At 33.9% G+C, this 16025-nt stretch overlaps 3 protein-coding genes across 3 annotated transcripts; all 3 read right to left on the bottom strand.

Moving 5' to 3' along the window:
• Nucleotides 1-3524: 3524 nt before the first annotated feature.
• LOC132043947 (uncharacterized) lies at nucleotides 3525-5251 on the bottom strand. Its single transcript, XM_059434408.1, has 3 exons — nucleotides 5114-5251; nucleotides 4764-4991; nucleotides 3525-4053 (listed from the first exon to the last, which is right to left on the bottom strand). The coding sequence occupies exons 1-3, from the start codon at nucleotides 5249-5251 to the stop codon at nucleotides 3877-3879; spliced, it is 543 nt and encodes a 180-aa protein (XP_059290391.1). The 3' UTR covers nucleotides 3525-3876.
• Nucleotides 5252-5567: 316 nt separating this feature from the next.
• On the bottom strand, nucleotides 5568-6810 carry LOC132043945 (uncharacterized). The gene is made up of 2 exons (XM_059434406.1): nucleotides 6570-6810; nucleotides 5568-5734 (listed from the first exon to the last, which is right to left on the bottom strand). The coding sequence occupies exons 1-2, from the start codon at nucleotides 6807-6809 to the stop codon at nucleotides 5654-5656; spliced, it is 321 nt and encodes a 106-aa protein (XP_059290389.1). The 5' UTR covers nucleotide 6810; the 3' UTR covers nucleotides 5568-5653.
• Nucleotides 6811-8802: 1992 nt separating this feature from the next.
• Nucleotides 8803-13368, bottom strand: LOC132043952 (uncharacterized). The gene is made up of 6 exons (XM_059434413.1): nucleotides 13103-13368; nucleotides 11024-11107; nucleotides 10667-10777; nucleotides 10144-10260; nucleotides 9874-9969; nucleotides 8803-9488 (listed from the first exon to the last, which is right to left on the bottom strand). The coding sequence occupies exons 1-6, from the start codon at nucleotides 13272-13274 to the stop codon at nucleotides 8971-8973; spliced, it is 1098 nt and encodes a 365-aa protein (XP_059290396.1). The 5' UTR covers nucleotides 13275-13368; the 3' UTR covers nucleotides 8803-8970.
• Between the last annotated feature and the right edge of the window lie 2657 nt (nucleotides 13369-16025).

The following is a 16025-nucleotide window of genomic DNA, read 5'->3' as shown; positions in this document are numbered from 1 at the left end:
TTGATCTTGAGCGTGAACCATAAAAATATGATCTTGATGTTGTTTCTTTGATTTATGTAGTGTTTTGGTGATGAGTTTTAGATTGATTTGCATAATTAATAGAATATTTTGGTGATGTGTTGTTTTGAGTCTATTTCTGCCCTTAATCATAGTGATGGACCATTAATTGTCGAACCAAAAAAGATTTGATCTTGATGTTTTTTTCTTTGTTTTATTTAGTGTTTTGGTGATGGGTTTGACATTGGAGGATTATGTGGGTCGGCGGGTTGGGTATTCAAGTGAATTGGGTAATTGAAAGTTAATTTGGGGGAATCCGTTAATTGGAGGGTAAATTTAAAAACTTTCATAACTGCAGGGGTAATTTTGGTCCCATAGTATAACGGAGGATAGATGTGAACAATGTAGTAAAGTATGCAAAGATGAAGGCATACTAACTAGGGTTTCTCGTTCATCTATAGTTACAAAGGGCAAGCAGGCAGCTTGTGGTGCTACCTATGTGGGCAAAATTGTTGTGTTATTAGATGTTTCTGCGGCCGCTAGTAAATTAACTTTATCGGGTGAAATAACACATGGTGATGGTCTATTTCTGCCTTCAATGATAGTGATGGAACATTTTTGGTTCTGGGTTTGCCTTTAACTATAGTGATTTTTGTTCTATTTAGTGTTTTGGTTATGGGTTTGAGATTGGATTGCATAATTTATAGAATAGTTTTGTTATTAGATGTTTGCGCCTCATCTGCTGAATTGATTTTATCGGGTGAAATATGTTTCTTTTGTTTAGTTATGCCCTTAATTATAGTGATGGACCACTACAGCAGCTCAATGATCTTGATCTTCAACATGAACCAAAATGATGATCTTGATGTTTTCCCTTTTTTTATTTAGTGTTTTAGTGATGCGTTTGAGATTGGATCGCATATTTATAGAATAGTTTGGGGATTAGATGTTTGTGCCGCCTCTGCTGAATTGATTTTATTGGGTGAAATATGTTTCGTTTTGTTTATTTATGCCCTTAACTATATTGATGGACCATTAACAGCAGCTGAATGATCTTGATCTACAACAGTCTAGTCTTTTTGGTGCTTCCCTTGCCTCAGCTGTTGTACCCCGGAAATGATTTTTTTGTTATGTCTGTGTTGTTTCTTTGTTCTATTTACTCTTTTGATGATGGGTTTGAGATTTTGTTTCAGAAATTATAGAATAGTTTGCTCTCCGCTGGTAAATTTACTTTATGAAGTGAAAAAAAATTGATCTTGATCTTCAACAGCCTAGTGTTCTCGGTGCTCCCCCTGCCCCCCAGAAATGATTTCTCATTATGTTTGTGTTTTATTAGTGTTTTGATGATGAATTCGAGATTGTATTGCATAATTTATTGAATAGTTTGGTTATTTGATGTTTGCGCCACCTCTGCTGAATTGATTTTATCAGGTGAAATATGTTTCTTTTTGGTTTATTTCTGCCCTTAATTGTTGTGATGGACATTAATAGCAGCTCAATGATATTGATCTTTAACATGAACCCAAAAAAAAATAAAAAAATTTTGATCTTGATGTTTTCTCTTCGTTTTATCTAGTGTTTTGGTGATGGGTTTGAGATAGGATTGCATAATCTACAGAATATTTTCGTTACTAGATGTTTGTACTTCCTTTGCTAAATTGATTTTATCAGGAAAAATATGTTTTTTGGGTTCATTGCCCTTAATTATCGTGATGGACCAGTAATAGCAACTCAATGATCTTGATCTTCAACATGTACCAAAAAGAAATGATCTTGATGTTTAAACCGTTTTGACCCGCCCATATCTGATCGGACCCGCCTCTTTGCCCCTCCTAGTTGCACCCCAGAAATGATTTCTCATTATGTTTGTGTTTTTTCTTTGTTTTATCTAGTGTTTTGGTGATGAATTCGAGATTAGATTGCATTATTTATGAATACTTTGGTTATGAGGTTGTGGAGGACTCAGATTAGGATAGAAGGCTAGTAAGGCTAGTAGGTAGTCTCACTTATTCTTTCGCACTAGTGGTCGTAGTTTTTCTCTATCGTTTATTGCCCTTTGATTCTGCTTATATTTGTTGGGTCTTGTCTTTCCAGGTTGTTTTATCATGACTTCTTCACTCTTGTTATTTCTTATTTTCGCATTACTCTGATATGCTTGCCCTTATCTGACTCCTTTGTCTTGTTTTCTCTCGGAACAGGGTCTTTTCTAAACAAACCCCCTACCTCCCAAGGTGGGGGTAAGGTCTCGCGACACTTTACCCTCCCCTGCACTCCCACATCAGGATTTCACTGGGTATGTTGTTGTTGGTTATGAGGTGTTTGTGCCTCGTTTGCTAAATTGATTTTATTGGGTGAAATATATTTCTCTTTAGTTTATTTATGCCCTTAATCATAGTGATGGACCAATCCATGATCTTGATCTTCAATATGAACCAAAAAAGATGATCTTGATGTGTTATCCTTGGTTTATCTAGTGTTTTGATGATGGGTTTGAGATTTAGTTTGGTTAGTACACTGTTTGCTCTCCTCTGGGTTGTGTAGGTCGCGGGTTGGTAGGTTGGATGTTCAAGTGAATTGGGTGATTGAAAGTTAATTGGAGGGTAAATTTGAAAACCTTCACAACGGTGGGGGTAATTTTGACTACATAGTATAGCGGAGGATATCATTTCCGTTTTGCTTTGTACTGTTTGTGCTTATCTAACCTTTTCTCGTCATGTTTTCTCTTGAGCCGAGGGTCTTTCGGAAATAGCCTCTCTATCTTTTGAGATGGGGGTAAGGTCTGCGTACACTTTACCCTCCCGAGACCCCACACCGTGGGATTTCACTGGGTATGTTGTTGTTGTAGTATAGCGGAGGATAGCTGTGAACAATATAGTAAATATGCAAAGACGAAGGCATACTAACTATGGTTTCTCGTTCATCTATAGTTACAAAGGGCAAGCAGGCAGCTTGTGGTGCTACCTATGTGGGCCAAATTGTTGTGTTATTAGATGTTTCTACGGCCGCTAGTAAATTGACTTTATCTGGTGAAATATGTTTCTTTGGTCTGTTTCTGTCTTTAATCATAGTGATGGAACATTTTTGGTTCTGGGTTTGCCATTAACTATAGTGATTTTGTTTTATTTAGTGTTTCGGTGATGGGTTTGAGATTGGATTGCATAATGTATAGAATAGATTGGTTATAAGATGTTTGCGTCTCGGCTGAATTGATTTTATCTGGTGAAATATTTTGCTCTTTGGTTTATTTATGCCCTTAATTATAGTGATGGACCATTAACAGCAGCTCAATGATCTTGATCTTCAACATGAACCAAAACAAGATGATCTTGATGTTTTTTCCATGTTTTATCTAGTGTTTTTGGTAATTTGTTGAATAGTTTGGTTAGTATATTGTTTGTTCTCCTCTGGTAAATTGATTTTATAAGGGGAAATATATTTCTCATTGGTTTATTGCTGCACTTAATCATAGTGATGGACAGTGAACAACAGCCCAATGATCTTGATCTTCATTGTTTTTGGTGAAGTTCAATCTTTAATCGTCTTTGCACTATACTCACTAATGTACATTAAAATTTGTAACAAGTTTGGTGAATTTTTCACACGTTATGTCTCACGTCGAAAATATTTCAGTAGTTGGAAAAATTTGTATGGGGCATACGCTGAAAGTACATTACTGAAAGCAAAACGAGAGGGATTCGGAATGAATAGAGACGAATCAGAATTTAAGCTTGATGAGTCCAACCTTTTAGGTCCTTTGCACTATACTCATTAATGTAGATTACAGTTGGTTATAAGTTGAGTGATTTTTCACATATGTTGTATCTCATGTCGAAAATATTTCGGTACTTAGGAATTGTATGGCAGGAACATAGTTAATGCTTACCTGTTTCCAGGAGAAGCTTGAACTGCTCTTGTAAAGTAAGAGGAGGTCTTATTTTGGTCATGATGAAGTTGCCATATAAAATTTGCGTACTGTGAAATAATTTTTCCATCTGTAGCATCTGCTAATACCGCACGCGAGTAGTATTCTTCAGCTCCTCTTAAGTCTCCTTTACACTGCCAGCAAAATAACAAGCAGCATCACTACAAACATAAAGTCACATCCAAAACAATTCATTTCAATGTGATGAGTTTGTGCCTTGAGCTTGAAGTATGCTATAAGTTGTCCATATTTGCACACATTTCAATTGTAATAAAAAAGGGAATTTTAGCCATGGATGTGTCGCTAATTAGGATATTTTTATATTCTGTCAATAATCCGTTGCTGTGCTGCATTTCAACGTGATGAAGCATTTGTTCCTCTGAAGCATGCACGTTAGTTTCTCAAGGTAGCTGTCCATATTTGCAATATTTCACTTAAAAGACACAGGAATTAGATACGGAACCTTCGCTAGATACCATATGCATCACAAATAGCTTTTTTACAATAATCCATCGCCAAATAGGATTAGCGCCAAATAGGATTAGCGACATATTTTTGTTGTTTTAACGACGGAACTGTCTGTCGCTAGTTCCTATCTTTGTTTTCTATGTTTATTTGATGACATCCTTGAACAATCGCACTCAGCTACAAGCCAAGAGGAAAATGTATTTGAATTTGCTTCATTTAAGCACATAAGGGATGACCTGTAACTGCAGAAGCGAAATCAGGAATTCCGTCAAGGAGTTCAAGATTTAATATATGTGTAAAAAGTCACAATCCATTTTCCAACGGACCACCCTTTGTTGTATAAGTGGTAACTTAGAAAGAATATAAGGGACATTACCTGATCAAGGAACTGAGCATAGTTTCTTAAAACCAAGGGGTTATTTGGATTTTCTTGAATCATCCTCATGTAGTAATCCTCAGCTGCTATAAACTCATTAAAAGTCATGCCACCACTAAATCCACAACTTCCAATCCCAAATCCTGCTACAAGATTCAGCAGAGGGCTAACTTGTATGATCCTTTGTTCAAAATCCGTGTCGTGTAACGGAGAAACTTCTTCGGCTTCCTTGACATGACACATCAAGAAGAAAAACTTCAGTCATAAAAGGGATATGCTACAAAACGGCTCTTGTTCTAAAAATTATTACGTGTTCACTTGGAAAGAAAGTAGAAAGAATGTGTAAACACCTTATCTTGATCGTGGGGTGTGTCAGCATCCTGCTCGCTGTCATCATAATTGATCTCCCAAAGAAAACTAGCATATGCTGCAAGGACATGGGTTACAGACCAAAAAATAATGTCAAAAAAGGAGACAATCCTATTCATGTCCAATTTGTAACATATCAATACACCAATGCAATAGACGTTCCATTTTATATCGCACTATTTCCTTTTAGTCTGTTCCAAAAAAAAAAAAACACATTTAAATATTTGGATACTCTTTAATTTTAAGCTTTTTCATTTTGCCCTTAATGGCATGCTATTATAGCCATAAAAATATCATGGCATGTCTCGAACCAATTATAATGGTACTTTTGGTACATAAACATAAGTCTTTCTTTCTTTTTTCAATTCTGTTGCAGTCAGATACTGTCATATAAAATGAAACGTCATATAAAATGAAACGGTGAAGTACCTGTTTTTTGGAGCAGCATGAGCGGAACATTCAAAGTAATTCAAGGCTCTATCTCTATCATGGTGCAGCTGCCACACCAATTTAGCATACTGTCACAAGACTTCCCCGTCTTTCGGATCTGCTAGTGTAGCTCGAAAGTAATGTTCCTCGGCCGCGGAAAAATCTCCTTTCGACTGCCAACATAAGTTTCAGACAGTATCATGAAAGACACAAAACATATACATGAGGACCAAGCATTGGACTAAATCACATTATGTGGAAACATGAATAGAGAGTTTAAGGGCAAAACAGCATGATTCAAAATTCTCTGTGTATGTTTCACCCTCCCAAATCACTAGTAAACCCAAATCACTAGCAAATCTATTAAGAACATATCTCGTTGAATTTAGATAGAAAAATTATAACCAATTAGTAGTTAAATCAGGACCTATTGTGCATGCCTATGACCCTCCCGATCATTCTTAAATAGGTTGTGGAGAAATAAATGATCCTAAGACCACTACAAAGAGAATACACTGAGCTTTCTATAGATGATTAAAACTTTTATCATTCACTTGTTAAAGAAATTTGAGGATCAACAGTGCTAATTAGAGAATTTGACATACTATTTGCATAATTGGGCGAGACCCGAGCATTGAGCATTAGGCATGTTTAGAGTGCACGGTTGGGCGGTTAAGGCGTAAGACTCACAACACAAAGCTCCATGCGGTGAGCCTCAGAACGCTTTGCAAGTGCTAAAGCCTTTTAAAACATTGGTTGGAACTAAAAACCTACTAAATTTAGAAAGAGACATTCTTTTTTGAACAAACTAGAAAGGAAAGTAAAGCAAAATGGTACTGGCTGATGCCTCCATTGAAGCAGTTCGCCTCATCACCTCAATGAAGACATTGCAGTTGTCGAATCCATAACAAAAATGTGCACGGTACAATGAGAATTAGCCATGTTCACAAACTGAAAACAACAATACAATCTCAAGGGAATGGTGATCAACAGAGGTGGTAGACTGACCTGCAAAAGCTGAACATAATTCCTCAAGACCAAAGGGTTGGAGGGATATTCTTCAAGCAAAATCTTATAATACTCCTCGACATCTCCATTTTCATCGAAATTTGAAGGTACACCGTTAGCATCACAGCCCGTCCTCATCAGCCCGCCCTCAGTCACGGGAGTCACAACACCAGCATTCTCCATGACATTAACATCAATCCCAAATCCAGCAGCAAGGTACATTGGACTAACTGGTTCCATTCTTCTTCTCCTCCTCAAAGTCTTGATCATTATAAATAGAAAATGATGGTTCTGTTTGCAACATTATATTCTTCTCTTGATTGTGACAAGATCTTGGAAGTACTTTTGATCTATAAACTTCATCAAGATCAGATTTTGACACCAACCCTTTTAAGTTCCCATCAGATTGAGCTCTCCGGGGCAATTTTCGGCCAAGATTATTAGGTTTTTTGGGGTTGAATTGATCAGATGAAGAGTTGCATGAGAAAGAACACAAGTGGTTTGAAGGATGAAATGAGATTTTGCCAATGTAGTGATCAGAGGTATTATCAAAGTGGTCATGTTTTGGACTTTCTACAAAAATGGATTGTGAAACAGGTGTTGATGAACTTCTCAGGAGCATATTTAATTTGTATGGGAATCTATTATATTGCTGTTGCTTGAAATTAATTGAAGAGCCTTGATTTGATACTTATATGGAAGATCCTAAATTAAGTGTTTAAAAAGATAAAGTGGTAGTTAATAATTGTCACCTTCAATCTTGACACCATAATATTAAATTAAAATGTGAGTATTTTAGATGGCAGTATTTCTGATCATATTATTTGTCCGTTAAAGTTTTTGCACGTCTTCACAAAGAACGATACACCCTCTGTCCAAAAAAATACTTGTCACGGTTCACTCTCCGAAAGTCAATTTAACTAATCTTTAGGGCTAAATTGTATTAGATTGATTCAATATTTTAAAATTAAATTTAAATATTCGAAAACTATAAAAATGTACTATAAGATGCAACTCTTTACATATCAATATGGTGAAAACAAAATATCTTAAATTGTGGTCAAAATTCATGTAAGTTGACTATCTCGAGAAGCAACATATGACAAATATTTTGGAATGGAAGGAGTAACTAATTTTAAGATTATTTTATCTAAGCTATAAGTTATCCCTCTTAAACGTTTTACTTCAATTTTCTTTCTCCTATAAAACTAAAGAACCTAAAGCAAATGTATTAACACGATTAAAACATAACAGTCTATGTGAAAAAAAGGTCTACTAAAGAACTTGGATGGGAGTGTGTGATATAATAAAGATATAAAAATGCACTCACATGCATCCACTGAGTTGCCAAAATCCAAGATAAGGTGCTGGAACTCAACAAGATATGTATGCTCGTGAATTCTTAATTTTCAACGAGTCAACCTTATTAAGAGATCCTACATATTATTGATTCTTTTATTGCATTTTTTTTTTCTTGTCATTATGTTAACAGTACTAACTACATAATTTATAACCATATGATATTCAAAGATGGTTAAACACACGAGTTATTTCAAAATATATACATGGAAACATAAAAATAAACTCTCTATAAAGATTGTAGAACGTAATATGCTTAACGTTGAGGATTTTCATGGAAAGAAAAGAATGGAAATAATTCAGAGATATGAGGCATTCCTTTAAACTCTTGGTGTAAAGATGTTTGACATATTGCACTTCTATGAACTTATATGAAGAGCCAATATTAAAATGATTGTGAAAGAAAAATGGAAAGGCAAAAAAAAAGTTTGGGAATTGGGAACAGCTTAGAGAATAGGAAATGCCAAAGAGTTTCAAACTCTGCAGCTAATTTTCTTGAAGGCTTACATTTTGGAATTTTTAACTTAAATAATGTACTCCTCTGTTCACTCTTAACTTGTCCGGTATTCCAAAAATAGATTTTCACTTTTTACTTGTCCACTTTCGCATATCAAGAGAAAAAAAAAATTATTTTTCCTGTTTTAGCCTTAGCATTAATTATTCATTCCAAATCATTTTCCAAATTCATTAAGACTATATACCAATTAATATGGGTATCATGGTAAAATATGCACTTTCATTTGTTATTTCTTAATAAGGGACGTACAAAGTTCATAGTGGACAAGTAAAGTGAACCGAGGGAGTATTATTTAAAGCAGTTGAGTGAGCTTTGAGAAAAGAGTGGCAAATTGTGATAGTATTAAGCTAAGGGGTGTACTGAAATTGATGGATAAAAACTAATGAATTGTCAGAAGGAGATTGTACTTGATCCTCTAAACATTTTAATGCAAGAACACTAAAGCAAAATGAAGTCCAAAGCAATTGGTTCTTCACTAGTACTTTATTTGCAGACTATAAAAAGACCTAAGGATCTCTTCAACTTCTATGCCTCACTCTTGCCCCCTTCCTCCTTTTCCAGGCTACTCTTTACATCACAATCAGTGATGTTCTCCGTCTTTCTCCTTTTCAGATCAGCGCCATTACTCGCCATTTTATCTTTCTCTGATTCTTCAGCAACGTATAGACGAAACAACTCGCACATGCAATACTCCATGCGTTCCAAGATTTTGCTGGTCTTAATATCAAGGTCATCAGAGGGATCATACTCAGTATCAGAACCAAAGAATGTCAGTTCCAAATCTTTGATTACGCGTTTTGCAAGACTTTCAATGACACAATCAGTGTTAGTCTCCTTTCCACCTTCCACTGTAGCAGCTTCTGTCGACTTTAAAGCACCACTACAACAAAGCAACTCGCGGAAATGATCATCGAAACTACTTTTAGAGTTTCTGAAAACTGCATAATCATCATCAGAACTAGAGCCATGTAATGCTCTCATCATCTTAATTGCATGCTCTACATGACGTTTGGTTCTTACCTCCACATCCTCTCTGAATGCCTCTGATATATAAAAATGAGCATCATAAAGGAGTAGTATATTTCAGATTCAATCTATCAGAGAAAATGACTAAGTCAAGAAACAGTTCTTGATATCGTGTTACATAAGCCTTGAAGCAAATTGTTCAAATTAGATTAACAAATTAAAGATATCAAATGATATATAAAAGTAAAAAAGATACTAAGATGAACCACTCACACCACTTTGAAGTCCTGGGAGAAATTTCAAGCATATCAAGATGATCAAACACGGGGTAAAATGAAACATTTCTGAGCTTAATGTATCATAAAATTGTTAAAGACAACTAAATCTGTATTTATAATAGCATGAATATTTGGATATTCAAACACATATACACATTATATTACCAAAGAACAGAGGCTATACCTACACCTTGTTGATTGCCATACTTCCTTTTCAGAGCACAGTTCTTCTCATCAGTTTCCTTTTCAGTTTTCGTGTCCGTCATGGTCTGGGATGAATCTGAAGTAAAAATAAAAGTATTATTGAAGGATCTTTAGACATCGGATTGATCAATCAGTCAAAGAATTGAGTTGCTGCACAGACAAACAAAGTTGGAAGGTCACTAACTCATGAACAGAAAAATATAGAACTAAGCCTTGTGAACATACATTAGATGTCCACAACTGCACATACCTTCACTTTGTACCTCGCCATCGTTCAATTTCTTCTCAGCAACATTTTTAACGGTCTCAGCAACATTTTTACTGGTTCCTTTATCAGCCATGGTCCTCCTATCCTCTTTAAATGTCTCTGGTATTCACAAACAAGTACTATAAAGGATTAGCATATTTAAGATATTTAATCTATGAAAGAAAATTACTTATATAAATAGTTATTGGCATTATGTTATAAAGCAAATTCACCAAAATAAATCAACAAATTTAAGATGTCAAATGATATATAAAAGTAGAAATGAAATAAAGATGAACCTCTCATGACTACTTTAGATAGAAAGACTATTAGTATATGTTTAGTACAATATGAGAGAAATTTCAAGCCTATACCAAGATGAGCAAACACTTTGTAAATGGATAACTCGGAAGTTTATTATCTCATCAAAATGTAAAAGACAAATAAATCTCCAATCAATCACATGCATTGTCTTTGGATATTCAAGTATAACACACATTACATTCACAGCAAGAATAGGCAATACCTTCACATTGCTGATCGCCATGCTCCGTTATCAGAGCATAGTTCCTCTTCTCTGCAGTATTTTTCTCAGTTTTCATGACAGTCAGGGTCTGTGCAACCTCTTTGGATGACTCTGAATTGAAAATAAACAAATTCGTTAGAAGGATTTTGTAGAAACCAGATAGATCATAAAAGAAATTACGAGGTGGGAGGAAAGATAATGTTTATGATAATATATGCAAGGTTGAAATCCTAGAACACTGTTGAATTACTACACACTCAAATAAAATGGAAGTCACTATTTCATCAAATAGAAAAGAATAGACCTAAGGCTCGTGAGCATCCATTATGTGTCCTTATACATAGTGAAGGCACATACCTTTTCCTAGTAGCTCACTATCCATCAAGTTCAGATTTTTCTCATTTTTCTCAGTATCAACATCCATCATTGTCCGCCGTGACTCTGAAGTCAATAAAAGTTACTTGTCGGGATTAACCAATCAACGAAAATACTCTATTAACTTCAGTTCATAAGAATAACACTGTTATAGATTATTTGAACTAACTTTCAAACAAATCATCAGGAGCGGCAAGGGGGCAGGGCGGTAGGGCAAGAAAGTCCATAATTAGGACGAGGCGGGGCGGAGAACAGCAGAGGGAATCACAAATGTTTTTGAAAGTTAACTGGACAGGGCAAGGGCAGGTCGCATTCTTGGATGCCTGTTTAGTCACAAAACTGATCCAATAGCTCCCAGAGACACCTTAACACCATGTCCGTTTGCATAATACTTTTTTTTATAACCGTGGTGTCCGGGCCAGCTTGCGCGCTTCTCGACTAACTTCTATACATTTGCATTATCACCTTATTATTATCATTATTAATATCAACTTCCTCTCTTTCTCCCCTTTCAACTTCTATTCATTTTGATATGTTTCCTTTTTTCCTCCTATTTCTTGTTAGTTCTTTTGAGAATGAATAAAAGGTTTGACATCACATAGAAAATATCTGAATTTATCACTTGAGATTATTTGATAGTCTAGCAACTAGGTCCTTACAAAATTCTTTTCTCCTAACATATAAGTTCAGTGATTAGTAATGATAAATTGGGAAAACATATCGAATTCACTGTTGATACTTCAATTTCAAATAATTTGTTAAGAAATATTGTTGAAGTACTAAGTACAACTATTTTTAAATATAAATGACCTCCCTCTGAGTACAGAACATAGACACAAAGCCACAGATAATACAATTTGGGATTGGAATTGCATCAATGATACAGAGCTACAAATAATACAACTTAAGACGTGTTTGGTAAGGACGGAAAATGTTTTCCTCTTTTCTCTTGTTTGGTTCCACTAAATATCTTGAAAAATGTTTTCCTCAAAGTAAGAAAAAAAAATTTCTTTAAAAATTGAAGGGAAAACATTTTCCGGATCAATAAACACACCACCGCATCCCTAACCCAACCCCGCACTATCCACTCACCCAACCCCCAACCCCGCCAACCTGCCTACCACCTACCCCGCCTCCCACCCTGGGAGCCTACCCCCACCATCCAACTTGCATAACAAACACAAGAAAATGAGTAGCAAAATCACTTATTTTCTTGAAAAATATTTTCTTGGAAAACATTTTCCGTCGTACCAAACACACCTTAGAGTTTATAATTAATAATTCTTTGTCCCATTTTATATTGCACATTATTACTCCCATCCCAATACATCCATAGGTGGATGTTCGATCATAAAAGATTAAACAAAATTAAAAAAGTAATCACATTCGCCAAGAACTAGGTTGCGTATCTCTTTTTTTTTTACAACTCTTTAATTTCAATTTTCCAGGTAACATGTTTAAGACCATAAGATTAAAGGGCATTTGGTATATTATACATATCTTTAATTTAAGACCACAACATTCAAAAGTCTTCTTTACATTCTTAACTTCATGCTAAGTCAAAATCAAACAAACAAATTGAAACGGAGGGAGTATTTGATACTCCCTCTGTCCCAATTTACGTGACACTTTTTGTTTCCCGATATTCAAACTGCGTGAACTTTGCCCAACATTTTAAGGCGTAATTTTTCACCAAATTGATATGAGAAAAGTTACAAATTATAGTACTTTTCATGTAGTTTTCAAATAGATGAATTTTAATATTAAAATACTAAATTAATCTAATTCAATTTAGCTTCAAAATTTAATCAAATTAACTCTCAAAAAGTGAAAAATGCCACATAAATCGGGACGGAGGGAGTAATTCATTATCCCATTTTATATACTACTAACATATTTTTGCTCCCATCCCATTACATGCACAGATGGATGTTCGATCATATAAAACATTAGAAAAAATTAAAAAATAATCACATTCGCCATGCAAGAACTAGGTTAACTTGCACAAATACATACTACTACGTACTACTTAACAGCAAAACAATCTAATTATATACATACCTATAGCAATCTTTTCACGTCGTTCCTTCTTCCTTCTAAAACCATAAGCATGCACGTACAATAGACCAGCACCAACACCAATCTGTCTACGCATCTTCTTAATCTTCTCTTGAATTTCCCTCATTTTTTCTCCTGGAACAGTAACTACATTTTCCCTAGCCATTTCTTGCATGCCTTAAATAATCAAAAAGCAAATCTTTATACACAGTTGAAGTAAAAATGAAGATCAAAAACCCTAGGTTTTAAATTTCTCCAAGAAAAATATAGCATGCGTACCTTTCTTGATTTCAACCGATTGTGACTTACACAAGAATACGTAGGAGAAATAAAAGGCAGGCGGTTACCAAAAAGAGAAAAATGATCAAAATGGTCCTTAATGCATGGGCTTCATTCCTTTTGGTCCTTAAAGGCTTAAGCTCCCTCTTTCACAAATTATTGATTGTGATTACTAAAAATAGTTATTTCCAATAATTTGTTATTTTAAAAATTCAACACACAATTATTATTTTTCCATTATATCCTTGGTAGAATTATGTCATTAATGAATATCACACATAAATATTAGAATAATTAACTCAATCAGCAGCCCATTTAACATTTAAACTCAATATAAACATATTTTGTTTTTATCAATCCATTATAACCACCTTCCACATGATTTTAACTTTTTTTAGCCAGTCAAATAGTTAGGAGTAATTGTAGGATTTTAATTCTAATCACAATTTTTTAGGGGTTAGGATACGTATAGAATCTAATTAGATCATTATCCCTTTAAACAGGGATACGTATATATCTCTTTACTATATCTCTCCATCTCACACAATTTTCTCATCTGGATATGATGTTGAATATTATATACGTTGATATTTTAATTACTTTGTCTAGTTCTTATTTCCACAAAAATATGTATAATTATTGTATATATCAAGTATGTAACATGTGTATAATTCGTGAAATTAATGTTTTTGGTTTCATGTATAATGTGTGTATAGATATATATAAGTCATGTATACATTTTCGTTCCATGTACAATGTGTGTATAAATGTATATAATTCATGTATAAATTTTTATTTCATGTACAGTGTGTGTATAAATGTATATAACTCATATATAAATGCTACTATTGTATATCTAATCAAAATTACATAATTATTATTAATTTGTAAGTATAAGTTACTTATACAGAAAATAAAAGAATTTATAAGAAAATCTAGGAAATTACGTATATATAACATAAAATAATATACATTTGTAATACTTATACACGAATTATATATAGTTACACATAAAATATACATGCAAAGGAAAATACTCGTAGCACAGACAAAAAATTATACACATGCAAACACATTTTATATATATATATATATATATATATATATATATATGTGTGTGTGTGTGTGTGTGTGTGTGTGTTTATTTTTATTTTTGGTAACCGGAAATGGAATAAAGAGAGGACATATAGGATTTTTTTTATGGGATAACTACATAGCATAACTAACATTACTACATATTTATATTTAGTAGCTATAGTTTAAAATAATTACATTCCATAGCTATTAATTATATGTTAAATACAACTTATAGCTATATATATATAAAAAGTAAAATACCCCATCATCAATGAAATATGCTTCTCTCTTCGTTGCTCTCTTTCCTCTTTTCTCTCTCGCCCATCTCTCCTCTCCTTCTCTCTTCACTGCTCTCTTCCCTCTTTCCTCTCTCGCCATCTCTCTTCTCCCACAGCTTTCTCTCCTTTTCCCTTCTTGGCCATTGGAGCAAAGCAATTGAAGCTAAAATCAATTTTTCTTCAATCAAAGCTTGTAGGAAAGTGTTTTTTTTTTCTTCACTTTTTCTTCAATCAAAGATTCGACATGGTGGAATGAATCCATGGCCACCGCCACCATCGTCTCACCATTGTCAAATCAGATTTTTTAAGATCTGAGTGTATTTTCTCAGATCTAAGCATATTTTATTTTTTGTATCTTAGATCTGGATGTATTTTAAGGATTGTTGTTGTTGTTGCGAAATTTCTGGCAGATCTGGCGGAAATAGCTGTCATACCGCCGATGGCTTTTCCGGCCAAATTCCGGTGCCGATCTGAAAAATCACGTTTCTTTTTCAGTGTATTCATTAATTTTTTAGCATACAATTCATTGTATTCATTAATTTTTTCTTTGTATTTTATTGTATATTTGCCGTGTATACAATGTTTTTCGCTTGTATTTGTTAATTTTTTGGTGTATCTATATTGTATACAGTCTGTTGTATACATATCGGAAAATATGATGCATTATTATTGGTGTATATGTATTCAGTTTTTTACTTGTTGTATTCATGAATAAAATAAGCCAATTTATGAATACAGATAAATATTTCATGAATACAGTGGGAAAAAAAATATTTTAGTCATGAATACAGCGAAAACAAAAATTGAATACAGCGAAAAAAATGAATACAGCAAATAAAAAAGTAGCTATGAGCTGTAAATAAGCAAAATGTTGCTATGCCAGATTTTTAACCCTTAAAATGTAGTCATTTATGAAATTTTCCCTTTTTTTATTTGAGTAATTGAAAAAATAAGAGAAAAAAGGAAAGAGATCTTTTTAATTAAAAAAGATAATGACATGATCTTTAAAAATGGAGGATTTTTGCCTAGATTTATGCTAGGTTGATACGGTTAGATTTACTGTATGGCCAATTGTTATAAACTATCTTTTAGGGCTAGATTAAGTTGTATAGATTATGGGCTTGGCTAATTATGTTTTCTTCCCTAAATAGAATAAACATTTAATGAAGAGAGATTATAACTTACGCATAAATAAGGGTAAAGTTAATTAAATATCACTTCTAATCATAGGCGAATTTATGTATGAATTGGGTCACATGAATACATGGTCACTCGATTAAACTCGATACATC

This window comes from Lycium ferocissimum, unplaced genomic scaffold (genome assembly GCF_029784015.1).
Source record: "Lycium ferocissimum isolate CSIRO_LF1 unplaced genomic scaffold, AGI_CSIRO_Lferr_CH_V1 ctg3086, whole genome shotgun sequence".
Taxonomy (NCBI): Eukaryota; Viridiplantae; Streptophyta; class Magnoliopsida; order Solanales; family Solanaceae; genus Lycium; species Lycium ferocissimum.
Note: the sequence above shows the minus strand (reverse complement) of the source record. Positions and strands in the feature narration are given on the sequence as shown.

Excerpts from the sequence above, each read along its gene's own strand:
- LOC132043945 (XM_059434406.1), bottom strand. The coding sequence starts at position 6,809 with ATGGAACCAGTTAGTCCAATGTACCTTGCTGCTGGATTTGGGATTGAT. Across the intron at positions 5,735-6,569 it reads ATTATGTTCAGCTTTTGCAG|TCGAAAGGAGATTTTTCCGC; the intron begins GTCAGTCTACCA and ends TTATGTTGGCAG.
- LOC132043947 (XM_059434408.1), bottom strand. The coding sequence starts at position 5,251 with ATGAATAGGATTGTCTCCTTTTTTGACATTATTTTTTGGTCTGTAACC. Across the intron at positions 4,992-5,113 it reads CACCCCACGATCAAGATAAG|GAAGCCGAAGAAGTTTCTCC; the intron begins GTGTTTACACAT and ends TGTCATGTCAAG. Across the intron at positions 4,054-4,763 it reads ATGCTCAGTTCCTTGATCAG|TGTAAAGGAGACTTAAGAGG; the intron begins GTAATGTCCCTT and ends TTTTGCTGGCAG.
- LOC132043952 (XM_059434413.1), bottom strand. The coding sequence starts at position 13,274 with ATGCAAGAAATGGCTAGGGAAAATGTAGTTACTGTTCCAGGAGAAAAA. Across the intron at positions 10,778-11,023 it reads TAGTGAGCTACTAGGAAAAG|AGTCATCCAAAGAGGTTGCA; the intron begins GTATGTGCCTTC and ends TTTTCAATTCAG. Across the intron at positions 9,489-9,873 it reads TGGCAATCAACAAGGTGTAG|AGGCATTCAGAGAGGATGTG; the intron begins GTATAGCCTCTG and ends TTTATATATCAG.